Source organism: Nicotiana tomentosiformis, chromosome 6 (genome assembly GCF_000390325.3).
Source record: "Nicotiana tomentosiformis chromosome 6, ASM39032v3, whole genome shotgun sequence".
Taxonomy (NCBI): Eukaryota; Viridiplantae; Streptophyta; class Magnoliopsida; order Solanales; family Solanaceae; genus Nicotiana; species Nicotiana tomentosiformis.
In genome coordinates this window covers 131,551,279-131,576,379 of record NC_090817.1, presented here as the reverse complement: position 1 = coordinate 131,576,379, position 25,101 = coordinate 131,551,279, and the positions used below count along the sequence as shown (strand labels likewise).

Sequence of the window (25,101 nt, the reverse complement as noted above, 5' to 3'; positions counted from 1 at the left end):
GGTGACGGGCGTGTGGGCGTGCATCGAAGGGATTGTGACTTGGTCCATCCCGTGAAACTGTAAAGTTGAATAACCTGTTGTTAGCTATAAGCTCTCTTTGTGTTGAAAATATTTGACTGTAAATCATAATTAAAATCATGCTTAGGCTATGTGATAGTACTGTTGGGACCCACAGAGGTCGCGTACTTGTTGAATTATTTGCTAATTATTTTCTTGTACTCAGTCATGATTTTTCTTGCATATTATACCTCAGTCTTTCTGGATATTTGTTGATATACTATGTTATCTTTGTTTGGGCTGATCTTTGTGATTTCTGAGAGCCCGAGAGACTTGAGAGGTTGAATACTGAGTAAGGCCAAGGGCCTGTCGGTGAGGTAAGGATATTATGGCATGTGAGTTATTCGTGCAGGATATTATAGCACGTGAGTTGTCCGTACAGCACGTGAGTTGTCCGTGCTGATTATGGCACTTGAGCTGTAGGAGCCCCTCCAGAGTCTGTACACATCCCCAGTGAGCACAGGTACCCATTGAGTGTGAGTGCTGAGAGTTGAGAGCTGAGTGGTTGAGCTGTTGTGATAAGCTGAGTGACTGTTGACTGAGAGGCTGTACTTGCTTTGAATATGTTGTTGCACTTGGTTGCTATTTGTCATTTTTGTAAAATATCTGAAAGAATTTATATCCGGATTACTTGAAATTGAACTGTATTAAATTGATTTGACTTAAACTGCCGGATTTGAAAGCATGTCTATTCTTTGCTGGAACTACTGAAAGTGAACTATGACTGTGTAGCTCGTCATTATCTTCAATTCCTTAGTTATTATTGTTACTTGCTGAGTTGGTTGTACTCATACTACACCTTGCACTTCGTATGCAGATTCAGGTGTTCCTGAACATAGCGGGTGTTGATCATTTCGCGCAGTTGATTTTTAGGAGATTTTGAGGTAGCTGCCGTGTTCCGCAGATCTTGTCTCTCCTTCTCTATCTCCTTATTTACTGTATTTGGTCTCAGACTATTATAGAGCGTATTTTCCAGACTTGTACTCATATTAGATGCTCATGTACTCAGTGACACCAGGTTTTGGGAGTGTTGTATCGGAAATTGCTAGATCTTTGATATTGTATTAAACGTTATGTTTTTAAATTTAAAGGAAATCGTGGTTTATTGATGTTGTCGGTTTTCCTAGTATTGAGATAGGCGCCATCACGACAGGTTAGGATTTTGGGTCGTGACAAGTTGGTATTAGAGCCTAGGTTACATAGGTCTCACGAGTCATGAGCAGGTTTAGTAGAGTCTTGCGGATCGGTACAGAGACGTCTCTACTTATCTTCGAGAGGCTGCAGAACCCTTAGGAAAATGTCACTTTCTTGTATTCTGTCGTGCGAAATTGTTGATTCCGGAAACTAAATTTATGTTATTCTATTCTTTCACAGATGGTGAGAACACGTACTACTGGATCGGACAGTCAACCACCAGTGCCACCCGTTAGGGCCGCGAAAGACCGAGGCCGTGGTAGAGGCCGGGGTCGAGGTAGAGGTCGAGGTATAGCTCGTACCACAGTTGGACCAACACCTGTAGTACCACCATTTGCTCCAGCTCAGGCGCAGATTCCAGATATAGTTGAGCCGACATGATCAGCTTAGGCACCAGCTGTGCCCATTGAGATTCCAGGCCTTCAGGAGACTTTGTTCCAGATATTGGCAGCTTGCACTGGTCTGGATCAGGTGGTTTCGACTCAGGCCGCACCTGCCGCTTCTCAGGCCGGGGGAGGTACTCATACCCCCGTTGCCCGTACTCCAGACTAGGTAGTATAGGGACTTCAGATATCGGGGGCACTACCAGCCCAGCCGGTTGCAGCTGCTCAGGCCCTGGTAGTTCCTGTTATGGCAGATGATGAGCAGAGAAATCTTGAGAGATTTGAGAGGCTTCGACCTCCATCTTTTAGCGGTGCTGAGTCAGAGGATGCCCAAGGTTTTCTGGATAAGTGTCAGCGAATGCTTCGGACAGCGGGTATTCTGGAGACCAGTGGGGTCTCATTCACTACTTTTTAGTTTTCTGGGGCTGCCTTCAGATGGTGGGAGTCTTACGAGAGGTGTAGGTCGGTCGGTGCAGCACCCCTTACCTGGCAGCAGTTCTCCGATCTATTCCTCGAGAAGTTCGTACCTCAGTCACGCAGAGAGGAGTTACGCAAGCAGTTTGAGAAGCTTCGTCAAGGTGATATGTCCGTGACGCAGTATGAGATGAGATTTTCAGAATTGTCCCTTCATGATATCTGGTTGATTCCTACAGACAAGGAAAGGATCAGGAAGTTCATAGATGGCCTCACTTTTCAGCTGCGATTACTCATGACTAGAGAGAGAGTGTCTGGTGCTACTTTTGACAAGGTTGTTGACATTGCACGTCAGATTATGATGGTTCGCAGCCAGGAGCGGGTTGAAAGGGAGGCTAAGAGGCCTTGTGATTCCGGTGATTTCAGCAGTGTTCCTTCAGGGGGTCAGTTTTACCGTGGTAGGGACCATTCTTACAGACACGCTCAGGCAGGTCGTCTAGTTCATCATGCTGCATCAGCTAGCCACGGTTCTTACAGTGCTCACTCAGGCCAGTCTTCATTCAGTGCACTACCAGCGCAGAGTTCTCATCATGCCTCGTCTGCTCAGGCTTCTACAAGTAATTCTTTGGGTTATCAGGAGCAGCAGTTCCGTCAGAGGAGGGGTTGTTTCGAGTGCGGAGAATTGGGTCATTTTAAGAGGGATTATCCTAGGCTGTTGAGTGGGGCTCCATAGCAGATTTCTCGACCAATGGCACCAGCACCAGTAGTTACACCACCCGCCCAACCAGCTCGGGTGGGGGTCAGGCAGTTAGGGGTCGCCCAAGAGGGGGAGGCCGATCAGGTGGCGGTCACGCCTGATTCTATGCTTTTTCTGCCAGGCCAGATGTTGTTGCTTCAGATGCAGTGATCACAGGTATTGTTTCAGTGTGCCACAGGGAGGCTTCTATATTATTTGACCCTGGTTCTACTTATTCATATGTATCATCGTATTTTGCTCATTATATGGATATGCCCTATGAGTCCTTAATTTCACATGTTAGTGTATCTACACCGGTGGGTGATATTATTACTGTGGACCATCTGTATCGGTCGTATGTGGTAACTATTAGGGAACTGGAGACTAGGGTTGATCTTTTATTACTCGGTATGGTTGATTTTGATGTAATCCTGGGTATGGATTGGTTGTCTCCATGTCATGCTATTCTGGATTGTCATGCAAAAATCGTGACATTGACCATGCCGGGGTTGCCAAAGGTTGAGTGGAGAGGTTCTCTAGATTTTGTTCCTAGCAAGGTAATTTCTTATTTGAAAGCCCAACGTATGGTTGGGAAGGGGTGTTTGTCATACTTGGCTTTTGTGAGAGATGTTGATGTAGATACTCCTACTATTGATTCAATACCAGTAGTGAGGGACTTTCCTGATGTATTTCCTACAGACCTGTCGGGTATGCCACCCGACAAGGATATTGATTTTGGTATTGACCAGGCGCAGGGCACTTAACCCAATTCTATTCCTCCGTATCATATGGCACCATCTGAGTTAAAAGAATTGAAAGAGCAACTTCAGGAACTACTTGAAAAGGGGTTTATTAGGCCTAGTGTGTCACCTTGGGGTGCACCGGTTCTGTTTGTGAAAAAGAAAGATGGTACTATGCGGATGTGTATCGATCATAGGCATTTGAACAAAGTTACAATCAAAAATAAATATCCTTTACCACGTATTGATGACTTATTTGACCAGATTTAGGGAGCGAGGGTGTTCTCCAAAATCGATTTGAGGTCTGGGTATCACCAGTTAAAGATTCGGGATTCGGATATTCTAAAGACGGCATTCAGAAGTCATTCTGGCCACTATGAATTTCTTGTGATGTCTTTTGGACAAACCAATGCCCCAGCAGCATTTATGCATTTGATGAATAGTGTATTCCAGCCATATCTTGATTTATTTGTAGTGGTATTTATTGATGATATTCTGGTGTACTCACGTAACCAGGAGGAGCATGCACGACACTTGGGTATTGTATTACAGAGGCTGAGAGAGGAGAGACTTTATGCTAAATTCTCTAAGTGCGAGTTCTGGCTTAGTTCAGTGGCATTCTTGGGACATATAGTGTCCAGTAAAGGAATTAAGGTGGATCCGAAGAAAATAGAGGCAGTTTAGAATTGGCCCAGGCCCTCTTCAGTTACTGAGATTCGGAGTTTTCTCGGCTTGGCCGGTTATTATCATCGCTTCGTGTAAGGATTCTCGTCTATTGCATCGCCTATGACTAAATTGACCCAGAAAGGTGCCCCGTTCAGGTGGTCGGATGAGTGTGAAGAGAGCTTTCAGAAGCTCAAGACAGCTTTGACTGTAGCTTCAGTATTGGTGTTGCCTACAGGTTCAGAGTCTTATACTGTGTATTGTGACGTGTCGCGTATTGGTCTCGGCGCAGTACTGATGCAAGACGATAGGGTGATTGCCTATGCGTCCAGACAGCTAAAGGTACATGAGAAGAATTATCCAGTCCACGATCTTGAGTTAGCAGCTATTGTTCATGCCTTGAAAATTTGGCAGCATTACTTGTACGGTGTCCAGTGTGAGGTGTATACCGATCATCGGAGTCTACAACATTTGTTTAAACAGAAGGATCTTAACTTACGGCAGCGAAGGTAGTTGGAGTTGCTAAAGGATTACAATATCACCATTCTCTATGATCCCGGAAAGGCTAATGTGGTGGCAGATGCCTTGAGTCATAAGGCGAAGAGTTTGGGCAGCTTAGCATACTTACCGGTAGCAGAGAGGCCTTTAGCCTTGGATGTTCAGGCCTTGGCTAATCAGTTTGTTAGATTGGATGTTTCCGAGCCGAATCGAGTTTTGGCTTGTGTAGTTTCTCAGTCTTCTTTATATGATCGCATCAGAGAGCGCCAGTATGATGATCCACATCTGCTTGTCCTTAAGGACACGGTGATGCTAAGGAAGTCACTATTGGAGATGAAGGTGTATTACGGATGCAGGGCAGGCTATGTGTGCCAAATCTAGATGATTTGCGTGAGCTGATTCTCCAGGAAGCTCACAGTTCGCAGTACTCTATTCATCCAGGCGCTGCGAAGATGTATCAGGATTTGAGACAGCACTATTGGTGGAGGCGGATGAAGAAAGATATAGTTGGGTTTGTATCTCAGTGTTTAAATTGTCAACAGGTAAAGTACGAGCATCAGACACTGAATGGATTGCTATAGAGACTTGAAATTCCGGAGGGGAAATGGGAGCGTATTACCATGGACTTCGTAGTTGGGCTCCCACGGACCTTGAGAAGGTTTGATGTTGTTTGGGTGATTGTAGATCGGCTAACCAAAACTGCGCATTTTATTCCAGTTGGTACTAATTATTGTTTGGAGCGGTTGGCTGGGATTTATATTAGCGAGATTGTTTGCCTACACGGCATGCCGGTGTCCATTATTTCAGATCGGGGTACGCAGTTTACCTCATAGTTTTGGAGGGCAGTGCAGCGAGAATTGGGCACACAGGTTCAGTTGAGTACAGCATTTCACCCTCAGACGGACGGACAGTCCGAGCGCACTATTTAGATATTGGAGGATATGCTACGCGCTTGTGTCATTGATTTTGGGGGTTCTTGGGATCAATTTCTTCCACTCGCGGAGTTTGCTTACAATAATAGCTACCAGTCAAGCATTTAGATGGCTCTGTATGAAGCTTTATATGAGAGACGATGTCGGTCTCCATTGGGTTGGTTTGAGCCGGGTGAGGTTAGACTATTGGGTACTGACTTGGTTCAGGATGCTTTAGAGAAGGTTAAAGTAATTCAGGAACGGCTTCGCACGGCACAGTCTAGACAGAAGAGTTATGCCGACAGGAAGGTTCGTGATGTTGTTCACATGGTTTGGGAGAAGGTTCTACTCAAGATTTCACCCATGAAGGGTGTGTTGAGGTTCGGGAAGAAGGGCAAGTTGAGCCCTCGGTATATTGGTCCTTTTGAGATACTTAAGAAAATTGGAGATGTGGCATATGAACTTGCCTAGCCACCTAGTATATCAGGTGTTCATCTAGTGTTCCATGTATCCATGCTCTGAAAGTATGTCGGGGATCCGTCTCATATTCTGGGTTTCAGTACAGTGCAGCTGGTCGGTAATTTGACTTATGATGTGGAGCCGGTAACTATTTTAGATCGGCAGGTTCGAAGGTTGAGATCAAAGAACATAGCATCGGTAAAGGTGCAGTGGAGAGGCCAGCCAGTCGGAGAAGCTACTTGGGAGATTGAGCAAGAGATGCAGAGCAAATATCCACATCTATTTGAGACTCCAGGTATGATTCTAAGCTAGTTCGAGGACGAACATTTGTTAAAGAGGGGGAGAATGTAATGGTCCGGCTGGTCGTTTTGACTATTGCAATCCTGTTCCCCCATTTACTGCTCAAATTGTGAATTACAGTTGTTATTGGCTTGCCGGGGTCATTGGTTTAGGTTCGGTGAGGCTTTGAAATGATTTAGAGCACTTAGTTCCAAGGTTTAGAATTTAAGTTGAAAAGGTTGACCGGATGCTAACTTATGTGTAACGACCTCGGAGAAATTTTGCTAAGGAAACTTTTGTCGGAAAATGGTCATTTCTGCGACCACTATGCGGTCGCAGAATCACTCTGCGGACTGCATAATGGTCGCAAAGTGGTTCAGGAGAGGGGCAAGTTTGAGGAAAATCTGCGGTGCACTATGCGACCGCAGACCAGTTTTGCGGTGCATTATGCGACCGCAGAACAAGTATGCGGTGTATTATGCGACTGCAGAATAAGTATGCAGACCGCATAATGACCGCAGACTGGGTCAGTAATGCCCGGCTTTGGAGGCCAAATTATGCGGCCGGTATGCGGACCGCATACCTGTTATGCGATCACATATGCGACCGCATAACTGCGTTGGAGCTTCCATTCTTTCTATTTTTTTTACCCGATCCAACTTCGATTTATAACCCTTGAAGCTCATTTTTTAGCCAAAATCTGATATTTTAGAGAGAGGCGAGAGCATTTTAGAGAGAGAAAGTGAAGACTTAGTCATTTATCCATCAATTCTTGTTCAAGGTTTGAAGATTTCACAAGGATCTTGCTAGGGCTTCAAAGAGGTAAGAATTTCATTGCTCAATCCTTCAATTTCGGGTTTGGAATAAAAATGGGTGATCTATAGTATGATTCTTGGGTGTAAGAGTATTATGTATACATACCAATAAGGTTGTGGAAGGATTGTTAAGTTCAAATGGGTAAGGATTGGGTTGAAAATGGTAGAAATCTTCATAGATTTTAATTGAAGATTTGAGGGTCGGGTTGATGCCGGATTTTGGTGAAATTTATATGGTTGGACTCGTGGTTGGATGGGCATTCATATTCTGTAACTTTTGTCGGGTTCCAAGACGTGGGCCCTACGGGCAATTTTTGATTTAATTTCGAATTTTATTGGGAAAATTAGTATTTTCTTATGGAATTAGGTGACTCACATGCTAGGTGACGGGCGTGTGGGCGTGCATCGAAGGGATTGTGACTTGGTCCATCCCGTAAAACTGTAAAGTTGAATAACCTATTGTTAGCTATAAGCTCTCTTTGTGTTAAAGAAATTTGACTGTAAATCATGATTAAAATCATGCTTAGGCTATGTGATAGTACTGTTGGGACCCACAGAGGTCGCGTACTTGTTGAATTATTTGATAATTGTTGTGTTGTACTTAGTCACGATTTTTCTTGCGTATTATACCTCAGTCTTTCTGGATATTTGTTGATATATTATGTTATCTTTGTTTGGGCTGATCTTTGTGATTTCTGAGAGCCCAAGAGACTTGAGAGGTTGAGGACTGAGTAAGGCCGAGGGCCTGTCGGTGAGGTAAGGATATTATGGAACGTAAGTTGTCCGTGTAGTATATTATAGCACGTGAGTTGTCTGTGCAGCACGTGAGTTGTCCGTGCAGCACGTGAGTTGTCCGTGCAGATTATGGCGCTTGGGCTGTAGGAGCCCCTCCGGAGTCTGTACACACCCCCAGTGAGCGCGGGTACCCATTGAGTGTGAGTACTGAGGGCTGAGAGCCGAGTGGTTGAGCTGTTGTGATGAGCTTAGTGACTGTTGCCTGAGAGGCTGTACTTTCTTTGAATACGTTTTTGCACTTGGTTGCTATTTGTCATTTTTGTGAAATCTCTAAAAGAATTTATATCTGGATTACTTGAAATTGAACTGTATAAAATTGATTTGACTTAAACTGCCGGATTTGAAAGCATGTCTATTTTTTATTGGAACTACTGAAAGTGAACCATGACTGTGTAGCTCACCATTATCTTCAGTTTCTTAGTTATTATTGTTACTTGCTGAGTTGGTTGTATTCTTACTACACCCTGCACTTCGTGTGCAGATTCAGGTATTCCTGAACATAGCAGGTGTTAATCATTTCGCGCAGTTGATTTTCAGGAGATTTTGAGGTAGCTGCCGTGTTTCGCAGACCTTGTCTCTCCTTCTCTATCTCCTTATTTATTGTATTTAATCTCAGACTAATTATAGACCGTATTTTCCAGACTTGTACTCATATTAGATGCTCATGTACTCAGTGACATTAGGTTTTGAGAGTGTTGTATCGGAAATTACTAGATCTTTGGTATTGTATTAAACGTTACGTTTTTAAATTTAAAGGAAATAGTGGGTTATTGATGTTGTCGGCTTGCCTAGTATTGAGATAGGCGCCATCACGACAGGTTAGGATTTTAGGTCATGACAGATGGGTTGTCGGATTTTGTGAGTTTCGTCGGATTCCGAGACGTGGGCCCCATGGGCAATTTTTGAGCTAAATTTCAAATTTTGTTGGAAAATTAGTATTTTCTTAGGGAATTAATTCCAATAAATTTTATTGACTGAATCGAATTAATTGTGGCTAGATTCGAGGCGTTTAGAGGACAATTTACAAGGCAAAGGCATAGTGGAGTAAAGAATTACACAGTTTGAGGTAAGTAACACTTCTAAACTTGGTTCTGAGGGTACGAATCCCCTAAATTTGGTATGATATTAATTGTTTGAAGGTGACACACACGATAGGTGATGAGCATGTAGACGTGCACCACAAAAATTGTGTCTTGAATAAATCATGTGCAGTTGTAACATTAATGAATGATGTTATTATCTGAACATGCTCCACGTGTTAGAGAAATTGAGCCGAGGCTCTTATTAAATATCGTGTTTAGGCTATGTGCCAATATTTTAGGACCTTTGGGGTCGTGTTACTGTTGAATTAATTATTTCAAAAATATACATTTCACACTGAGTCATATTCGTCCATTGTGAGGATATTTATGGGATCGAGTTGCCCGCCTGCAGCAGGCCAGAATGGCTTTATACATTATTATTATATGAATCGGGGTTGCTCGCCTGCAGCAGGCCTTATAGGCTTTGTTATTATACGGATCGGGATTGCCCGCCTGCAGTAGGCCATATAGGCTTTATATCACGCTTGGGCTGAAGGAGCCTCTCCGGAGTTTATACACACCCCTAGTGAGCGTAGATGATTATAGATATTCGGGATGGATTTTCCAGGGCATGAACTTGCCTTACTTATTTATATTGTAATGAATTTACCTGGACATGGATCTGGTTCGTATCATTTATGTTTGGGAATAAATTACCCCAGGGATGGATTGGCCTTATACGGTACTGAGTGACTTACTCTCAATCGATATGTATATATATACGGGTTGGAACACCCCTGGGATGGATTGGCCAGAAGAAGTACCGAGTGACCGAATAATTGGTGACCAGTAGTTACTTGAGGTCTTTCTACTAAGATGTCGTATTTCTCATATCATGCAGTATTCATCTATTTCACTTGTACTGTGTTTAACTGTTGAACTTGAAAGCATGCCTACATTGTTGTACCATTATTTATACTGGGTTGTACCTGCGGAGCTCGTCACTACTTTCAGCCCAGAGGTTAGTCTTGTTACTTATTGAGTTAGTTGTACTCATACTACACTCTGCACCTCGTGTGCAGATCCAGGTACTCCCGGATACGGCGGCTGCTAGATTTCGAAGTTAATTCTATTGGGAACTATCAAGGTAGCTGCTTGACGTCCGCAGACTCGATTCCTTTCCTGTTTAATTATTGTACTGTTCTATATTTTCAGACAGTGATTTTTATCCGTCAGACTTTGTATTCATATTAGATGCTCATGTACTCAGTAACACCGGATTTTGGGAGTGTTATATTCGAAATTATGAGTTTTTTCCGCTGAATTTAATTATTTTGTTCTCAAACTTAAAAGATATGGTGGTTTATTTAGATTGTTAGCTTGCCTAGTATTGAGATAGGCACCATCACGACATGTGAGATTTTGGGTCGTGACAAGAAAAAACAAGGATAGTTCTATGAGCTATAGTCAAACAATTTGTTTTCCACTTTGATAGTCTAGAACGCATGCTGTCAATAATGAACTGGAAGTTAGTAGCCTTTGTTTGTGACGAAGAATTGGAAAGCCCAAATATTTTCCAAAATTGCTACTGATTTTGATATTAAGTAGAGTGAAAATATGACTGGTTGTGTCTTTTGGACAGTTCTTGGTGAAAATGATCTTAGATTTTGTATGATTAATCTTATGTCATGATAAATCACAAAACATATCTAGACAATGAAGGATTGTATTGCTAGAGTCGTTAACCTTTGCCACGAGCGTGAGGTCGTCGGCAAAGAATAGATGGGAATGCGGGGGGCTTCTGTTATTAATCTTAATAGAGTCCCAATTTCTAATGTCTACCTGGTGATCTCATAATTGGTATAGTTGTAAGTTCAATAAATTGCATTGAGTAAATGCGATCGATGATATGTAATTACTAACGGGTTTATTCTTTCATTATGGTTGATTCTTAAGTCGTACAAATACGTTTTGTATAATTTTGGTATTCCCCAAACTATTCTAAAAAAAATAATTGATTTTTGGCCTTTTTTATTTGGTCCTCATGTTTGATTTATTCAGATATCAAGAAGCTTCTTTTTCCAAAGTTGTCCTTGGAGTAAAGAATCTTGAAGTATCTTATATATTTCAATGAATAAATTAACGGATAATATAATTAATTTCATTATTAATTAATTAATTTTAAAAGATAAATTTTTTGATATGTACTGAAACGACCAAAAAGATTAATAAAAGTGGACCGGAAAGAATACAGGAAATGGGGAGTTAATACTAATGAGGTTTTAACTCTCCCCATCAACCCTAAAGACAAGAAGCTCGTTAAGTGAGTTAGCCCTCGATTCGAGAGCCCGAAGACTTTGTCGTTAATACGATGTTATTTAATGACGAAAGGACATGGAATCGTTTTCATATGATCATTGGTATAGCTACAAAAGATCGACACCATTTTTCTTCGTCAACGAAAAGTTAGTGGGATATATTTAAGTTAAAAAACAATTCGTCACTGATTTGATATTGTTATCAACTGCGCTAATGACCAAATAATATATTTAATTTCAAAGTGACGGATTAAGTTGCGCCTATCTCATTCTCAGACAGCTAGTCGTACACCAATATTACATCAATTTGATTTATATATTCAAATGAAAGGCTAATATTTTTTGTTTGTTTAGTTTAGTTACTTACATGATCAACTGGTCTAAAAACGAGGACCACTTTTCGAAGGCAAACAAAATTATTTGGATAATACAAATGATGTAAATTCATCGTGTTTAAAGCATATTCCATTTCGGAAGCCTCCAAATCTGAAAATATGTAACGCCAAATTATTATTGTTTATTTTTAAAAAATGCCAATTATAACAAGGCTCTATCCATGTAAAGTAACATATCCACACGTAAAAGCAATACAACGTTAATTAGGCCAAGAATTAGCATAAGTTAGTGCAATTTCAAAGTTTTGTACTCACCTTTTATGCCTCAAATATCGGTCCAAATGAAGTAGTAAAATTTAAAAAATTGGTATCATGAGAAACAAAGAAATTATTTGGATTCATTCTAGCGTACATTCAAATATTCCGGTGCATTTTGAGTCGAAGACTTTTTTTAATTACATCAGGGGAGGAGGAGGCCAGGAGGGGGAATGGAGAGTGAATACTATGCTACTAATGGGGTTTGAATTCTCCGCCTCAACTGTAAAAGACAGGGAGTTTACCAAATGAGTTAGCCCTCAATTCGAGTAAGAATCCGTAGTTAACTACGAATTCTTCGTATATGATCATTGGTATAGCGCTACTAAAGATCGACACCATTTTCTTCATCAACGAAAAGTTAGTGTAATTTAAGTAAAAGAAAACAATTCGTCACTGATATGATATTGTTATTAATGCTGTAATGACCAAATAATTTCCTTTTTTCTTTAGCAACAAAATTAAAGGATCTAATAGTTGAGTTGGTTAATAGCCTCTTCAAATTACTGTTGAATGATTTCTCTTTCTTCTTTTGAATTAATCCTATAAGTAGAAATCGCATGATTGCACCCATGGGTGTATGCTTGCATATCTATTAAATGAAAAAAAAATTAGATTATTCCTTCCCATCTTTATATTTGAAATGTTATATTTTTATAGTTATCATTTTCTCGAATCACTCATTTTATTCTAGGCTGTCCTCTATTGCGATCCCATCGTCTATAGATTTAAGCGATTCATATATCATGTGCTGGACATATGTAGGACGAAAGTTCAAGTGAACGAAAATAAAACACAAAATCACATAAGATGAACAGCGAACATAAATGATAATTAATTGGGATATGCCTGTTTTTTCTTTGCTCTTCCCAGTAGTATTTTTTCGATAAAAATTTGATTGAACCGGGTAGATAAATTATAATATCCCTTAATAATGATACAATTGATATGGCAATAGATTAATTGAAAGCCAATTTTTGGTACAGATATAATATATTTAATTCCAAAGTGATGTATTATGAGTTATAAAATATGCATGTCCCTGACAGATTAAATTAAGCCTATCTCATTCTCAGACAGCTAGATGCACACCATTATTACATCAATTTACTTTATATATTCAAATGAAAGGCTAATTTTTTTGTTTGTTTAGTTTAGTTGTTTACATGATCAACTAGTCTAAAAACGAGGATATTAGGATCGGGAACTCGGGTAGTGCGGAATTTAGTCAAATAACGGTATAATGACAATAACAAAGACAATGGAAGTTGATAATAACGGCAACTAAAGAAGATAAAGAAGATACAAATTTAACGTGGTTCGGTCAAGGTAACCTACGTCCACAAGCGGAGAGAAACAATTTCACTATACCAACAAGAGTACAAAAGAGAGTACAAAATTAGAGTAAATACTCTAATTAATCCCAAATACCCCAAGAGAATAACCTCACAAGATCACTCCAAAGAAAGGGTTCACACAAGTGTTTTCCAACACTCACTCTCTTACAAAATACTCTATAATAAAATAAATGAGGAGAAAGAAAGACAAGAGTGAAAAGCTCTTGAATTGATGTGTTTACTAATGAGGAGAAACTCCTCTATTTATAGCAAGAAATCCTTAGCCTAATAATGGATATTATGTCATGGCAAATGTCATGATCCACAAATTTGTTATAATGGATATTATGTCATGGCAAATGTCATGGACCACAAATTTGTTATAATGGATATTATGTCATGGCAAATGTCATAAAAATTTGGCCATATTACAAATCTCCACCTTGGCCTAATTTCGGCTTATATATAGTAAATTTTCTTCACTTTCTCCGTAAAAATCCCAATTGGCAAAATTATTCTTCATAAATGCCAATCAAGTTCAGAGCTTGAACTTGGACACTGGAAGAGGTTTTGTGAACATGTCAGCAGGATTGTCTCTAGTGTTGATCTTCTGAACAGAGACTTTTCTTTGAGCAATGGTTTCTCGGATAAAACGATACTTTATATCAATGTTCTTCGTCCTCTCATGATACATTTGATCTTTAGTCAAGTGAATGGCACTTTGACTATCACAGAAAATGATAATACTACTTTGGTATAAACTGAGTTGCGCAAATAGACCCTTCAACCATAAAGCTTCTTTGGTCGCCTCGGTCACTGTCATATATTCTGCTTCGGTAGTAGATAAAGCTACTACATGTTGTAATGTAGCTTTCCAACTAATAGCGCAACCACCGATGCAAAATACATAGCCTGTCAGGGATCTTCTTTTGTCAAGATCACCTACATAATCTAAGTCTACAAAACCAACCAAAGTGTTAGTATTTCTCCCAAACTCCAAACATGTGCTTGAAGTACCTCGCAAGTATCTGAGAATCCATTTCACAGCATGCCAATGTGCTTTACCAGGGCAAGCCATATACCGGCTTACCAAGCTCACTGCTTGTGAAATATCTGGACGTGTACAAACCATTGCATACATAATACTGCCTACTGCACTGGAATAAGGAACTTGTGCCATGTACCTCTCTTCTTCATCTAATTGCGGGGACTGAGCAGCTGATAACTTAAAATGAGCAGCAAGAAGGGTACTAACTGGTTTAGCATCTTTCATGACAAACCTCTCCAAGACTTTCTCCAAGTACTTCTTCTGGGTCAGAAATAACCTGTTAGCTTTTCGATCTCTTTTGATCTCCATGCCAAGGATTTTCTTAGCTGCTCCCAAATCTTTCATCCCAAATTTACTTTTCAACTGACTTTTCAAATTGTAAATTTCTGTTAAATCCTTAGCAGCAATGAGCATGTCATCAACATATAATAATAGGTACACAAATGAACCATCAGTTAACTTCCGGAAGTAAACACAACTATCATACATGCTCCTCGAATAACCATGACCCGACATAAAGGAATCAAACCTTTTATACCATTGTCTTGGAGACTGCTTTAATCCGTACAAGGATTTCTTCAACAAGCAAACATGATCTTCTTTTCCTTCAATTTCAAATCCTTCGAGTTGATGCATGTATATTTGTTCCTCAAGTTTGCCATGTAAGAAAGATGTCTTAACATCAAGTTGTTCTAATTCCAAATGATACATGGCAACGAAGGCAAGCAAGACACGAATAAAGCTATGTGTAACAACATGTGAGAAAATATCATTAAAATCAACTCCTTGTACCTGACTATAGCATTTTGCAACTGATCGTGCCTTATACCTCGCATCTTCAACCCCTGGAATGCCATCCTTTTTCTTGAAGACCCATTTGCAACCAACAATTCTTTTACCTGATGGCGGCTTCACAAGAGACCAAGTACCATTCTTTTGGAGAGACTCAATTTCTTCATTCATTGCAATCAGCCACTTGGCTGAGTCAGCACCAGAAACTGCTTCTAAATATTTTGATGGTTCTCCAATTTCTTCAGTTTCCTGTGCAACTGAAAAAGTAAATGCAGCATAATCTCCAAACCTTAATGGTTGTTTACCTTCTCTTCTTGGTCTATGTTTGGCTATAGAATACTCCTCTTTTTCTGGTTCAACTTCAGGAGTCTCAACTTCAGGAATTTCAACTTCTGTCTCAACTTCAGGAGTTTCAACTGTATTTTGCTCCAAAGTTGATGAGCTTGGCTCAGAAGGAATGCCAATCTCAATCTCCACCTGGTTCTGTGTACTCTTTCCTTTATCTATATTACAAGAACTAGAAGACTCTTTTCTCGAATGTAACATAAAGGATTCATCAAAGGTTACATCTCTGCTAATTATAAATTTTGGTGTCGTGGGATCAGGATACCATAGTCGGTATCCTTTCACCCCAGATGCATACCCAAGGAAAATGCACTTTTTAGCCCTTGGCTCTAATTTTCCATCATTTACATGCATGTATACAGGGCAACCAAATATCTTTAAATTAGAATAATTAGCAGGAGTACCTGACCACATTTTCTTTGGAGTCTTAAAGTTCAAAGGTGCAGAAGGATCTCGGTTGACAATATAACAAGCTGTAGAGATAGCTTCTGCCCTAAAGGCGTTTGTCAACCCAGCATTTGAAATCATGCAACGAGCCCTTTCCAAAAGAGTTCTATTTATCCTTTCTGCCACACCATTTTGCTGAGGTGTCATTCTCACAGTACGATGTCGAGCAATTACTTCATTCTTGCAAAATTCGTTGAATTCATCATTACAAAATTCTAAGACATTATCTGTTCTAAGCCGCTTAACCTGTTTTCCTGTTTGCTTCTCAGTCAAAACTTTTCATTATTTGAAATTTAAGAAAACATCACTTTTATTTTTCAGAAAATAAACCCAAACTTTCCTTGAATAATCATCAATGAAAGTTAACATATACATGGCACCACCTTTTGATGGGATTCGTGAAGGACCCAAAGATCTGAATGAATGTAATCCAAAGTACCTTTTGTTCTATGAATCGCTGGAGATTTGAAGCTGACTCTTTTCTACTTCCCGAACACACAATGTTCACAGAACTCCATATTTCCGGTACTTTGGCCACATAAGAGACCTCTTTTACTGAGGATGGAAAGACATTCTTCACTCATATGCCCAATCGTATATGCCACAATTTGGTGATGTCAGAATCTGATTTATCTGATATTGAAACTACATCAGCACCTGTAACAGTAGATCCCAAAAGAGTATACAACGTACTATATCTGCGTACTTTTATGATCACAAGAGCACCATGAAAAATTTTTAGAACTCCATCTTCACCTGTGTACTTGCACCCAAGAGATTCTAGAGTGCCCAAAGAGATGAGATTTTTCTTCAAGTCAGGAACATGTCTAACATCGGTGAGAGTTCTCATCACACCATCGTGCATTTTGATTCAGACTGTACCTTTTCCAATAACTTTGCAGGCAGCATTGTTGCCCATCAAGACAACTCCACCTCCAATAGATTCATATGTGGTAAATAAATCCCGACTGGGACACATATGATACGAACAACCCGAATCTAAAATCCACTCGTTGTTAGATTTGAAACTATTATTAGTTGCTAAAAAAATAGTTCCCTCAGTCTCATCAGCAGCTACACTTGCTTCGGCAGTGTCAGTATTTTTGAGCTCATTTTTCTTTTCTGTATGCTTTTCTTTATTTTTCAATTTAAAGCATTCAAAAATAATGTGACCTTTCTTATGACAATATTTGCACATGACATTTCTGTATCTGGATTTTGACCTTGATTTAGGTTTCTCACTACTTGAATCTTTCTTATTAGATCTACCTCTTATGAATAAGTTTTCCCCTTGGTTCCCACTAGTTTCCGCAACAATATCTCTATCTATTTGTTCTTTTGATTTCAAAATAGATTTGATATTTTTATAAGAGATATTATCCTTTCCATAAAGCATAGTATCTCTTATATATTTAAACGACTGGGATAAGGAAACAAGCAATAACACAGCTTGATCCTCATCTTTGATTTCAGCATCTATGTTACTTAAATCCATAAGAAGAGAATCAAAAGTATCAAGATGAGTAAGTATAAAGGTACCTTCAGCCATACGAAAAGTGTAGAGTTTTTGCTTTAGGTAAAGTCTGTTTTCTACTATTCTTTTCATATATAGGGTTTTAAGTTTTTCCCATATGCCTTTGGCTGAGCTTTCTGCTGTAACTTCACGCAAAACCTCATTTGAAAGATTTAAAATAATACCTGCTTTTGCCTTTTTGTCTATGACGGAAAATTCCTTGTCCGTCATTTTATCTGGCATCTTCTCCTTTCCTTGCAGTGCCAAATCTAAGTCATCCTGAATTAGGATAGCTTCCATCTTTAATTGTCACATTCTGAAGTTTGCACTTCGGTCAAATTTCTCAACATAAGACTTTGTTAGAGTCATTTTGGTTATTTAAACTAACCTGGTTAGATCTGGCTCTAATACCAATTTGTTAGGATCGAAAATTCGGGTAGTGCAGAATTTAGCCAAACAACGGTATAATGACAATAACAAAGACAATGGAAGTTGATAATAACGGCAATTAAAGAAGATAAAGAAGACACAAATTTAACGTGGTTCGGTCAAGGTGACCTACGTCCACAAGCGGAGAGAAACAATTTCACTATACCAACAAGAGTACAAAAGAGAGTACAAAATTAGAGTAAATACTTTAATTAATCCCAAATACCCCAAGAGAATAACCTCACAAGATCACTCCAAAGAAAGGGTTCTCACAAGTGTTTTCCAACACTCACTCTCTTACAAAATACTCTATAATGAAATAAATGAGGAGAAAGAAAGACAAGAGTGAAAAGCTCTTGAATTGGTATGTTTACTAATGAGGAGAAACTCCTCTATTTATAGCAAGAAATCCTTAGCCTAATAATGGATATTATGTCATGGCAAATGTCATGATCTACAAATTTGTTATAATGGATATTATGTCATGGCAAATATCATGGACCACAAATTTGTTATAATGGATATTATGTCATGGCAAATGTCATGAACCACAAATTTATTATAATGGATATTATATCATGGCAAATGTCATGAAAATTTGGCCATATTACATAGGATCACTTTTCGAAGACAAACACAATTATATGGATAATACAAATGATGTAAATTCATCGTGTTTAAAGCATATTCCATTTCGGATGCCTCCAAATCTGAAAATATGTAACGCCAAATATTGTTTATTTTAAAAAATGCCAATTATAACAAGGCTCTATCCATGCAAAGTAACTTATCCACACGTAAAAGCAATACAACGTTAATTAGGCCAAGAATTAGCATAAGTTAGTGCAATTTTAAAGTTTTGTACTCACCTTTTATGCCTCAAATATCTGTCCAAATAAAGTAGTAAAATTTAACAAATTGATATCACGAGAAACAAAGAAATTATTTGGAATCATTCTAGTGTACTTTCAAATATTCACTAAATCTTATCTCGAAGTTATGCATAATTTGCGCACCTTGAGCTAAAATAATTGATTTGTTTTCTATTATATACGTTTATACATTACCAGTGCTTTTTGTTTTTTTTTGGGTCTACTTGTTCGGCACAATTATTACACTTAACAATGCAATAATAATTGAGAATACGGTAAAGGGCCAAAATTATCCCTAGACTATTCGATTTGGTATAAAATTGTCCTCCGTCCACCTATCGAGTCAAAAATGTCTATATTGTTATTTTAGTGGCTCAATAATGCCTTTATTACTAACCGATTTATTTGAAAAAAATAATTAATAAATATCCACGTGTCACCGTCTCATTGGCTAAATATAAATACTTACTAAACTGTTAAAAAAGAATCACCATAACCTAGGTTTTGATTGGCGCCGCACCGATTATAAACCTGTAATCCAAATCTTTTATTCTTAATAGACAATGTAACTTATTCTTCTTCCTCTTTTAATTAAGTTCAGTTCTGCAAATGGGAGAATTTATGTCACCACAACAACAAGAAAAGTAACAATTTAAGCAAGAAAATGTTGATTTTGGGAATAGAATGAAGTGGGTATGGGAATAAAATTTCGGATCTTGACTTAGGAAGTAATTCAATTAAATGAGAGTAAATTCATTAATGAAAACAAATGGGTATGACATGGGTGAAAATAATTCATTATCTCCTCCTCTAATTCGATTTCATGGAGATGGGAGAAGAAAGAGGGAGTTGGCAGCTAGGCGGGTCCTTTTTTGGGGCCGGTCCGATGAAAACCCAGGTTATGGTTTTCTTCTTTTTTAAAAAAAATATAAATTGGTAAGGATTTATATTTAGACCAATGGGACGGTGATATGTGGATATTAATTAATTTTTTTTAGATAAGTTCGTTGGTAATAAGGACATAATTGAACCACTAAGATAACGGTAAGGACATTTCTAGCTCAATAGGTAGACGGGGGATATTTTTGCACCAAATCGAATAGTGTAGGGGTAGTTTTGACCCTTCTCCGTACTAGAAGCAAGGAGATTAGTAACATAGCAAAATTATTTTGTTAATACCAAATCAAACAAAGCGACCAACATCACAGTTGAGGACCACGGCGCCTTAGTTCATCATATTCTATGATGATAACTGTTTTAATACTAGTAAATAAGTATGATTATAATTGTTTAAACAATAAAGAAAACCAAGAATATGTCCAGTTACGTTATAATGATAAGACTCTACCAAACAACACATGTCAACTTCATCGCTAATTTGAATTGCTCATAGCTAACAAAATTTTTTGATAATTTATCGTAAATCCATAACTAATTTGGATTAGCGACGATATTTTGTTCAGCTACAAAATTTGTCCGTAGCTAATTCCTATTTTTTAGTAGTAAAACTAGCCTAGTACAACTTTGTTGGTTGTGTGACATAAAAAATAAAATTTCTCGTATTCAACTAATTAATCACATTCCAAATTCTTCATAAATACTAAATAGATTCTCTTTTTCCATAACTGAAGCACCAATTACTCGAGAAAAGAAAATTAAAGTAAATATGGGTTCCGAAACTATCAAGCTTCCTAATATAGACTTCTCCAATGTAGACCTAAAGCCAGGCACACTTGTATGGAACCAAGTGAAAAGCCAAGTCCACAAAGCTCTAGTAAACTATGGCTGTTTTGAAGCATCATTTGATAAAATTCCTATACACCTTCGAAAATCCATTTTTGAATCCTTAAAAGAGCTTTTCGATCTCCCTTTACAAACCAAAATAAGAAACATTTCAACCAAACCTTTCCATGGCTACGTTGGACAGTATCCAGCAGTTCCACTCTATGAAAGTATGGGTATTGATGATGCGAATATCCCAGATAAAGCTGAAAGTTTCACTCGAATTCTCTGGCCCGAAGGAAACCCTACTTTTTGGTAAAACATCCTTTTCCATTAATTCTTAGTAGAGATGCCATTATTTATTTATTTTTACCTTTTAGACATCCGAAATTCAATTAATTCTCCATAGCAAGAAGTTCTCTATTTTCAAGGTTTAAATCCGACAAGTGTGGTTAATATAGTAGAGAGATATCAACCATTACACAATGACGTGTCTAATTAAGAGAGTACAGTTGGCAGGAGTGAAGGAAGAGTATAAGTTATGGATTAGGACGAACTCAGTAACTTTTGCTTAGACCCCATATTTAATTTGTATTAGAAAATTCACTAAATATGTATAAATATTTATTGTGAACCTCATAACTATAACGAGTTATGGGTTCAACGATAAGTTTAGAACCCATAAACTTCAAATTCTGATTCTGTCTCTCACGGTTGGACCCAATATTTTTTAAACAACTTGAAATTTCAACAAATTTTTAATAATAGTTATATTAAATTTTGAGCTCATAAGTCTGGATCCGCTGCCACCACATCCCTCGGTCGTGTAGGTCGTGTATAGGTGCTATTAGCCTATTACTCATATTATCTTCTTTTTTTAATAAATATTTTACTGATTTTTATGTACGTTGGCAGCAAAACTATTCAGTCATACTCAGAGCAACTATCAGAATTGGATCAGACAGTAAGGAGGATGATTCTGGAGAGTTTAGGGGTAGAAAATTATATGGGTGAGCATATGAATTCAACCAACTACCTTCTTCGGGTGATGAAGTATAAAGGACCTCAAAGCAGTGAGACTAAAGTAGGACTAAATGCTCACACGGACAAGAATATTGTTACCATACTTTACCAAAATCAGGTAAATGGTCTTGAAGTTTTGACCGAAGATGGGCAGTGGATCAATGTTGAACCTACACCTAACGCTTTCATAGTCATGATTGGAGACTCTCTATATGTAAGCCTTCCAACATTTACGTGCTCTTTTTTTTAGCTATGTTAATTTCTTCATTTAACTGGTAAAATTGCTGTTATGTAACGACGAGGTCACGGGTTTGAGTTGTGGAAACAACCTCTTGCAGAAATACAGGGTAAGACTGCGTACAATAGACTGTTGTAGTCCGACCCTTTCCCGGACCCCGGGACATAGCAGAACCTTAGTCCATCAAACTGCTCTTTTTAATTTCTTCGTTTAACTTATATATAGTCGCACTGACAAAAAATAATTATATACAATCAAAGCAGGTAGTCTGTCTTATTTTTCGGGATACTAATTCTAACTTTATGGACAATTACTTATAGTTATATTTCTACGTAGGCATGGGCAAATGGTCGAGTTCATTCGCCATTTCATAGGGTGATGATGAGAGGAAACGAAGCAAGGTACTCAGTTGGTTTGTTTTCAATACCTAAAGCAGGGTATAAGATAATGGCACCAGAAGAGCTGGTAGATGAAGAGCATCCATTACTCTTTAAGCCCTTTGATCACGTTGAATTTCTAGCTTTCTATTACACTGAAGAAGGCCAAAGATGTGGATCTGCTCTAAAGACCTATTGCGGTGTCTGAATTTAATTCTTGATTATGTTATTATTTTAAGAGTATAAAGGGGACTTCCAGATCAGTGATATGCTCTTGATTGTTTATTTTCCTTTTTGTGAAAGTGTATATGCTTGTGTTTTTATACACTGCTGTGAGTAATGATATGTAAACCAAATTTGAAAACCGCTTTTATTAGTCGTTAGATGAGCCACAGGGATAATATATAAGTGAAGGGGAACTCTGCAAAACAAAAAGTATCGCCGTTGCCGGGGATCGAACCCGGGTCACCCGCGTGACAGGCGGGAATACTCACCACTATACTACAACGACCTGTTGATGCTTTTCTTTATTTTCCTTTTAATTTAGGTGTGAAATGGTTTTTGTTACTGAAATTTTATTGAAATATATAATAGATTTGTGGAAAATGAAATTGACTTTCTAAATTAAAAATTTTCCATTTGAATATAATAGATTTGTGAAAAATAAAATTGACTATTTTAAATGATTTCTCCATGGTTAATAAAATTGCCAGTGTTTCCAAAATCAGATAACCTTCTAAAAATTCATCATGAAGTCGTAGACTTTATATACTATAAAAAGAGACAAAAAGAAAAAGAAGCACAAAATTGAGAACCTAATTTCTGACATGTGAAAAAGGAGATGCCTCAAATTAAATGCGCGATAAAGCAAAGCTAGTTAAGGGTGGATTGCTATTTCAAGCCATAATTTCAACTTAGACATGTAAGAACTAGTTTCTTGATATGCGTTGCACATGTTATTCCGTACAAGCAGTAAAAAAAATTAAAATATTATTAAAACGTGTGAAATATTACACCAAAAATTAAAAAGAAAAAATACAAGCTAAAAATAATAAATAGTTTTAGAGTGTAGTGTTGAACTCAAATTAACTGGATAGCTCTGCGAAGATCAATAATTCTATTTAGTTAGACAAGTATATTTTATAATTACATAAATTTAGTTGTTATGAGTTACAAACATATAATATGACCGTATATTTCAACTAATATTTCTTTGTAGATATTGTTCTTGAAGTTGTTCCATTTTGATGTTTCAGCAAAATGATCCGTGTAATAAATAAAAAGAGAAACTAATACTTATTTATACATGATATATATTTTTTAAAGAATGGAAGAATTAAATATTTGTAAAATATTGAGAACAATTCAGTAAGAAGCAACTGACAATAATAAAAACATAACAAAAAGATTTTTTTTTTCATAGTTATGAAAAATTATACAAAAATTTTGAAATATTAATTGCAAAAGGTTGAGGGAACCAAAAGGTTTTGTACTTATTTACCAAGGTATAATTTTTGAAGGGTATCATAGTCATTTAAGTTTATAGGGTTATTTTGGTCTTTTATATTCAACTTTTGATCGTCATTCTTATAATATAGTATTAGTCTCTAGATACGTGCAACGCACGTGTGTTCCACGAAATCAATATAAACTTATTAAAATGACATATATATTATCTTAAAATGTTTATCATGAGATATATATAAAACAAGATTTGAAAGGTAAAAAAATACAAGCTAAAATTTATTAGTGGAGTTCCTATATATTAAAGAATAAGGAAATTCAAATTCTCTTGTTCGTCTGTTTAATCTTAGTTGCAAAATAAATACGTATTGTATTCTTAAAGTGCTTATTAAAAATGTAGAAACAGGAGCATTGAAAATCAAACAAAAAGCGAAGCGTTATCCCCCATTTATGCAAGAAAGAAAAAATACTAAAGTGCACGGATCAAATTATCTGACTTCTTATTGAATCAAAAATTTGAGAGCACCTAAATTTACCAGAAACGGAATTGTCTTTTAGGTAAATTCATTCGTTGTTTTTTCTCACAATCTGTAAATACAATTCAAAGGATTAGTATATGCAACTCTAGTATGTATAAAAGAAATAGAATATACAATATTTAGAAAAATAATTTTACATGAGTGCACACAATATTTTGGGTAAACACATGTGAAATAATAAGCAAAAAGAAACATGCCAATTCATAATCTTATTAAAACGGATGATACCATAATTTTATCAAAGAAAAGTGAAAAGAAAGACTCCATCAGCATGCTTATTCTTCCTGGTGGAACACCGGCTAAGAAATTGTGAATTATTATTCTAACTAAATGAAGCATTGGATGAATTTGATTGGGAATGCAAAGATTTCACAAGTTTCAAAAGATATAAATTAGATTTATGTTTTAATATAGGGAGTAGTAAAAAAGACTCATTTATTCACCATGGGATATTAGGAGCAGTAGAAAAGACTAAATTTATTATGAAATGTTTTTACTTTTAGGTACAATAATATTATAGGATTGATGTTTTTACATTTTGGTATTTCATACTTAGCTTCACACTTTTAGTATAGTTTTTAGTATAGTACGATGATATCGAAACATTTTGAAGCAGAAGTGATTTGACATGCATGTTCCTACTTGCTTAGGTGTTACACAGAATTCAATTGTCTATGCTTTAGTCTATGCTTTTTTACTTTTTGGTAATAGTCTATGACTTTATTATAGCAACTTTTTCATGGAGTATAAATTAGCACTGTCAAATGAACCAGTTGGACTGCACCTAAAAGAGTTACTATAATGGCCGAGCCAATCAATAAACGGATTGAATTATAGAGCGCTCAATGTTTGGCAGATTAGGTTAGGCTGATCAAATTAAACTAAATAATTAATGTGTATAATCCAATTCGTCCAACTCAAAATCATATTTTATTTTAGTTATTTATTTATTTGTTCTTGTATACTTTGTTAAAATATCGAATCCAGCTAATACAAGCTTTATCTTTTATTTTTCACGATT

The 25,101-nt window shown here is 37.4% G+C and overlaps 2 protein-coding genes and 1 non-coding gene across 3 annotated transcripts; 2 read left to right on the top strand and 1 right to left on the bottom strand.

The window, feature by feature from the left end:
- Positions 1 to 2,238: 2,238 nt before the first annotated feature.
- On the top strand, positions 2,239 to 2,781 carry LOC138894780 (uncharacterized). The gene has a single exon (XM_070179506.1). The coding sequence runs from the start codon at positions 2,239 to 2,241 to the stop codon at positions 2,779 to 2,781; it is 543 nt and encodes a 180-aa protein (XP_070035607.1).
- A 17,531-nt stretch (positions 2,782 to 20,312) lies between these two features.
- LOC104085934 (probable 2-oxoglutarate-dependent dioxygenase AOP1) lies at positions 20,313 to 22,441 on the top strand. The gene is made up of 3 exons (XM_009590056.4): positions 20,313 to 20,754; positions 21,355 to 21,676; positions 22,037 to 22,441. The coding sequence occupies exons 1-3, from the start codon at positions 20,384 to 20,386 to the stop codon at positions 22,283 to 22,285; spliced, it is 942 nt and encodes a 313-aa protein (XP_009588351.1). The 5' UTR covers positions 20,313 to 20,383; the 3' UTR covers positions 22,286 to 22,441.
- A 75-nt stretch (positions 22,442 to 22,516) lies between these two features.
- Positions 22,517 to 22,588, bottom strand: TRNAD-GUC (transfer RNA aspartic acid (anticodon GUC)). The gene has a single exon. It is a non-coding gene; the product is annotated as a tRNA-Asp (tRNA).
- Between the last annotated feature and the right edge of the window lie 2,513 nt (positions 22,589 to 25,101).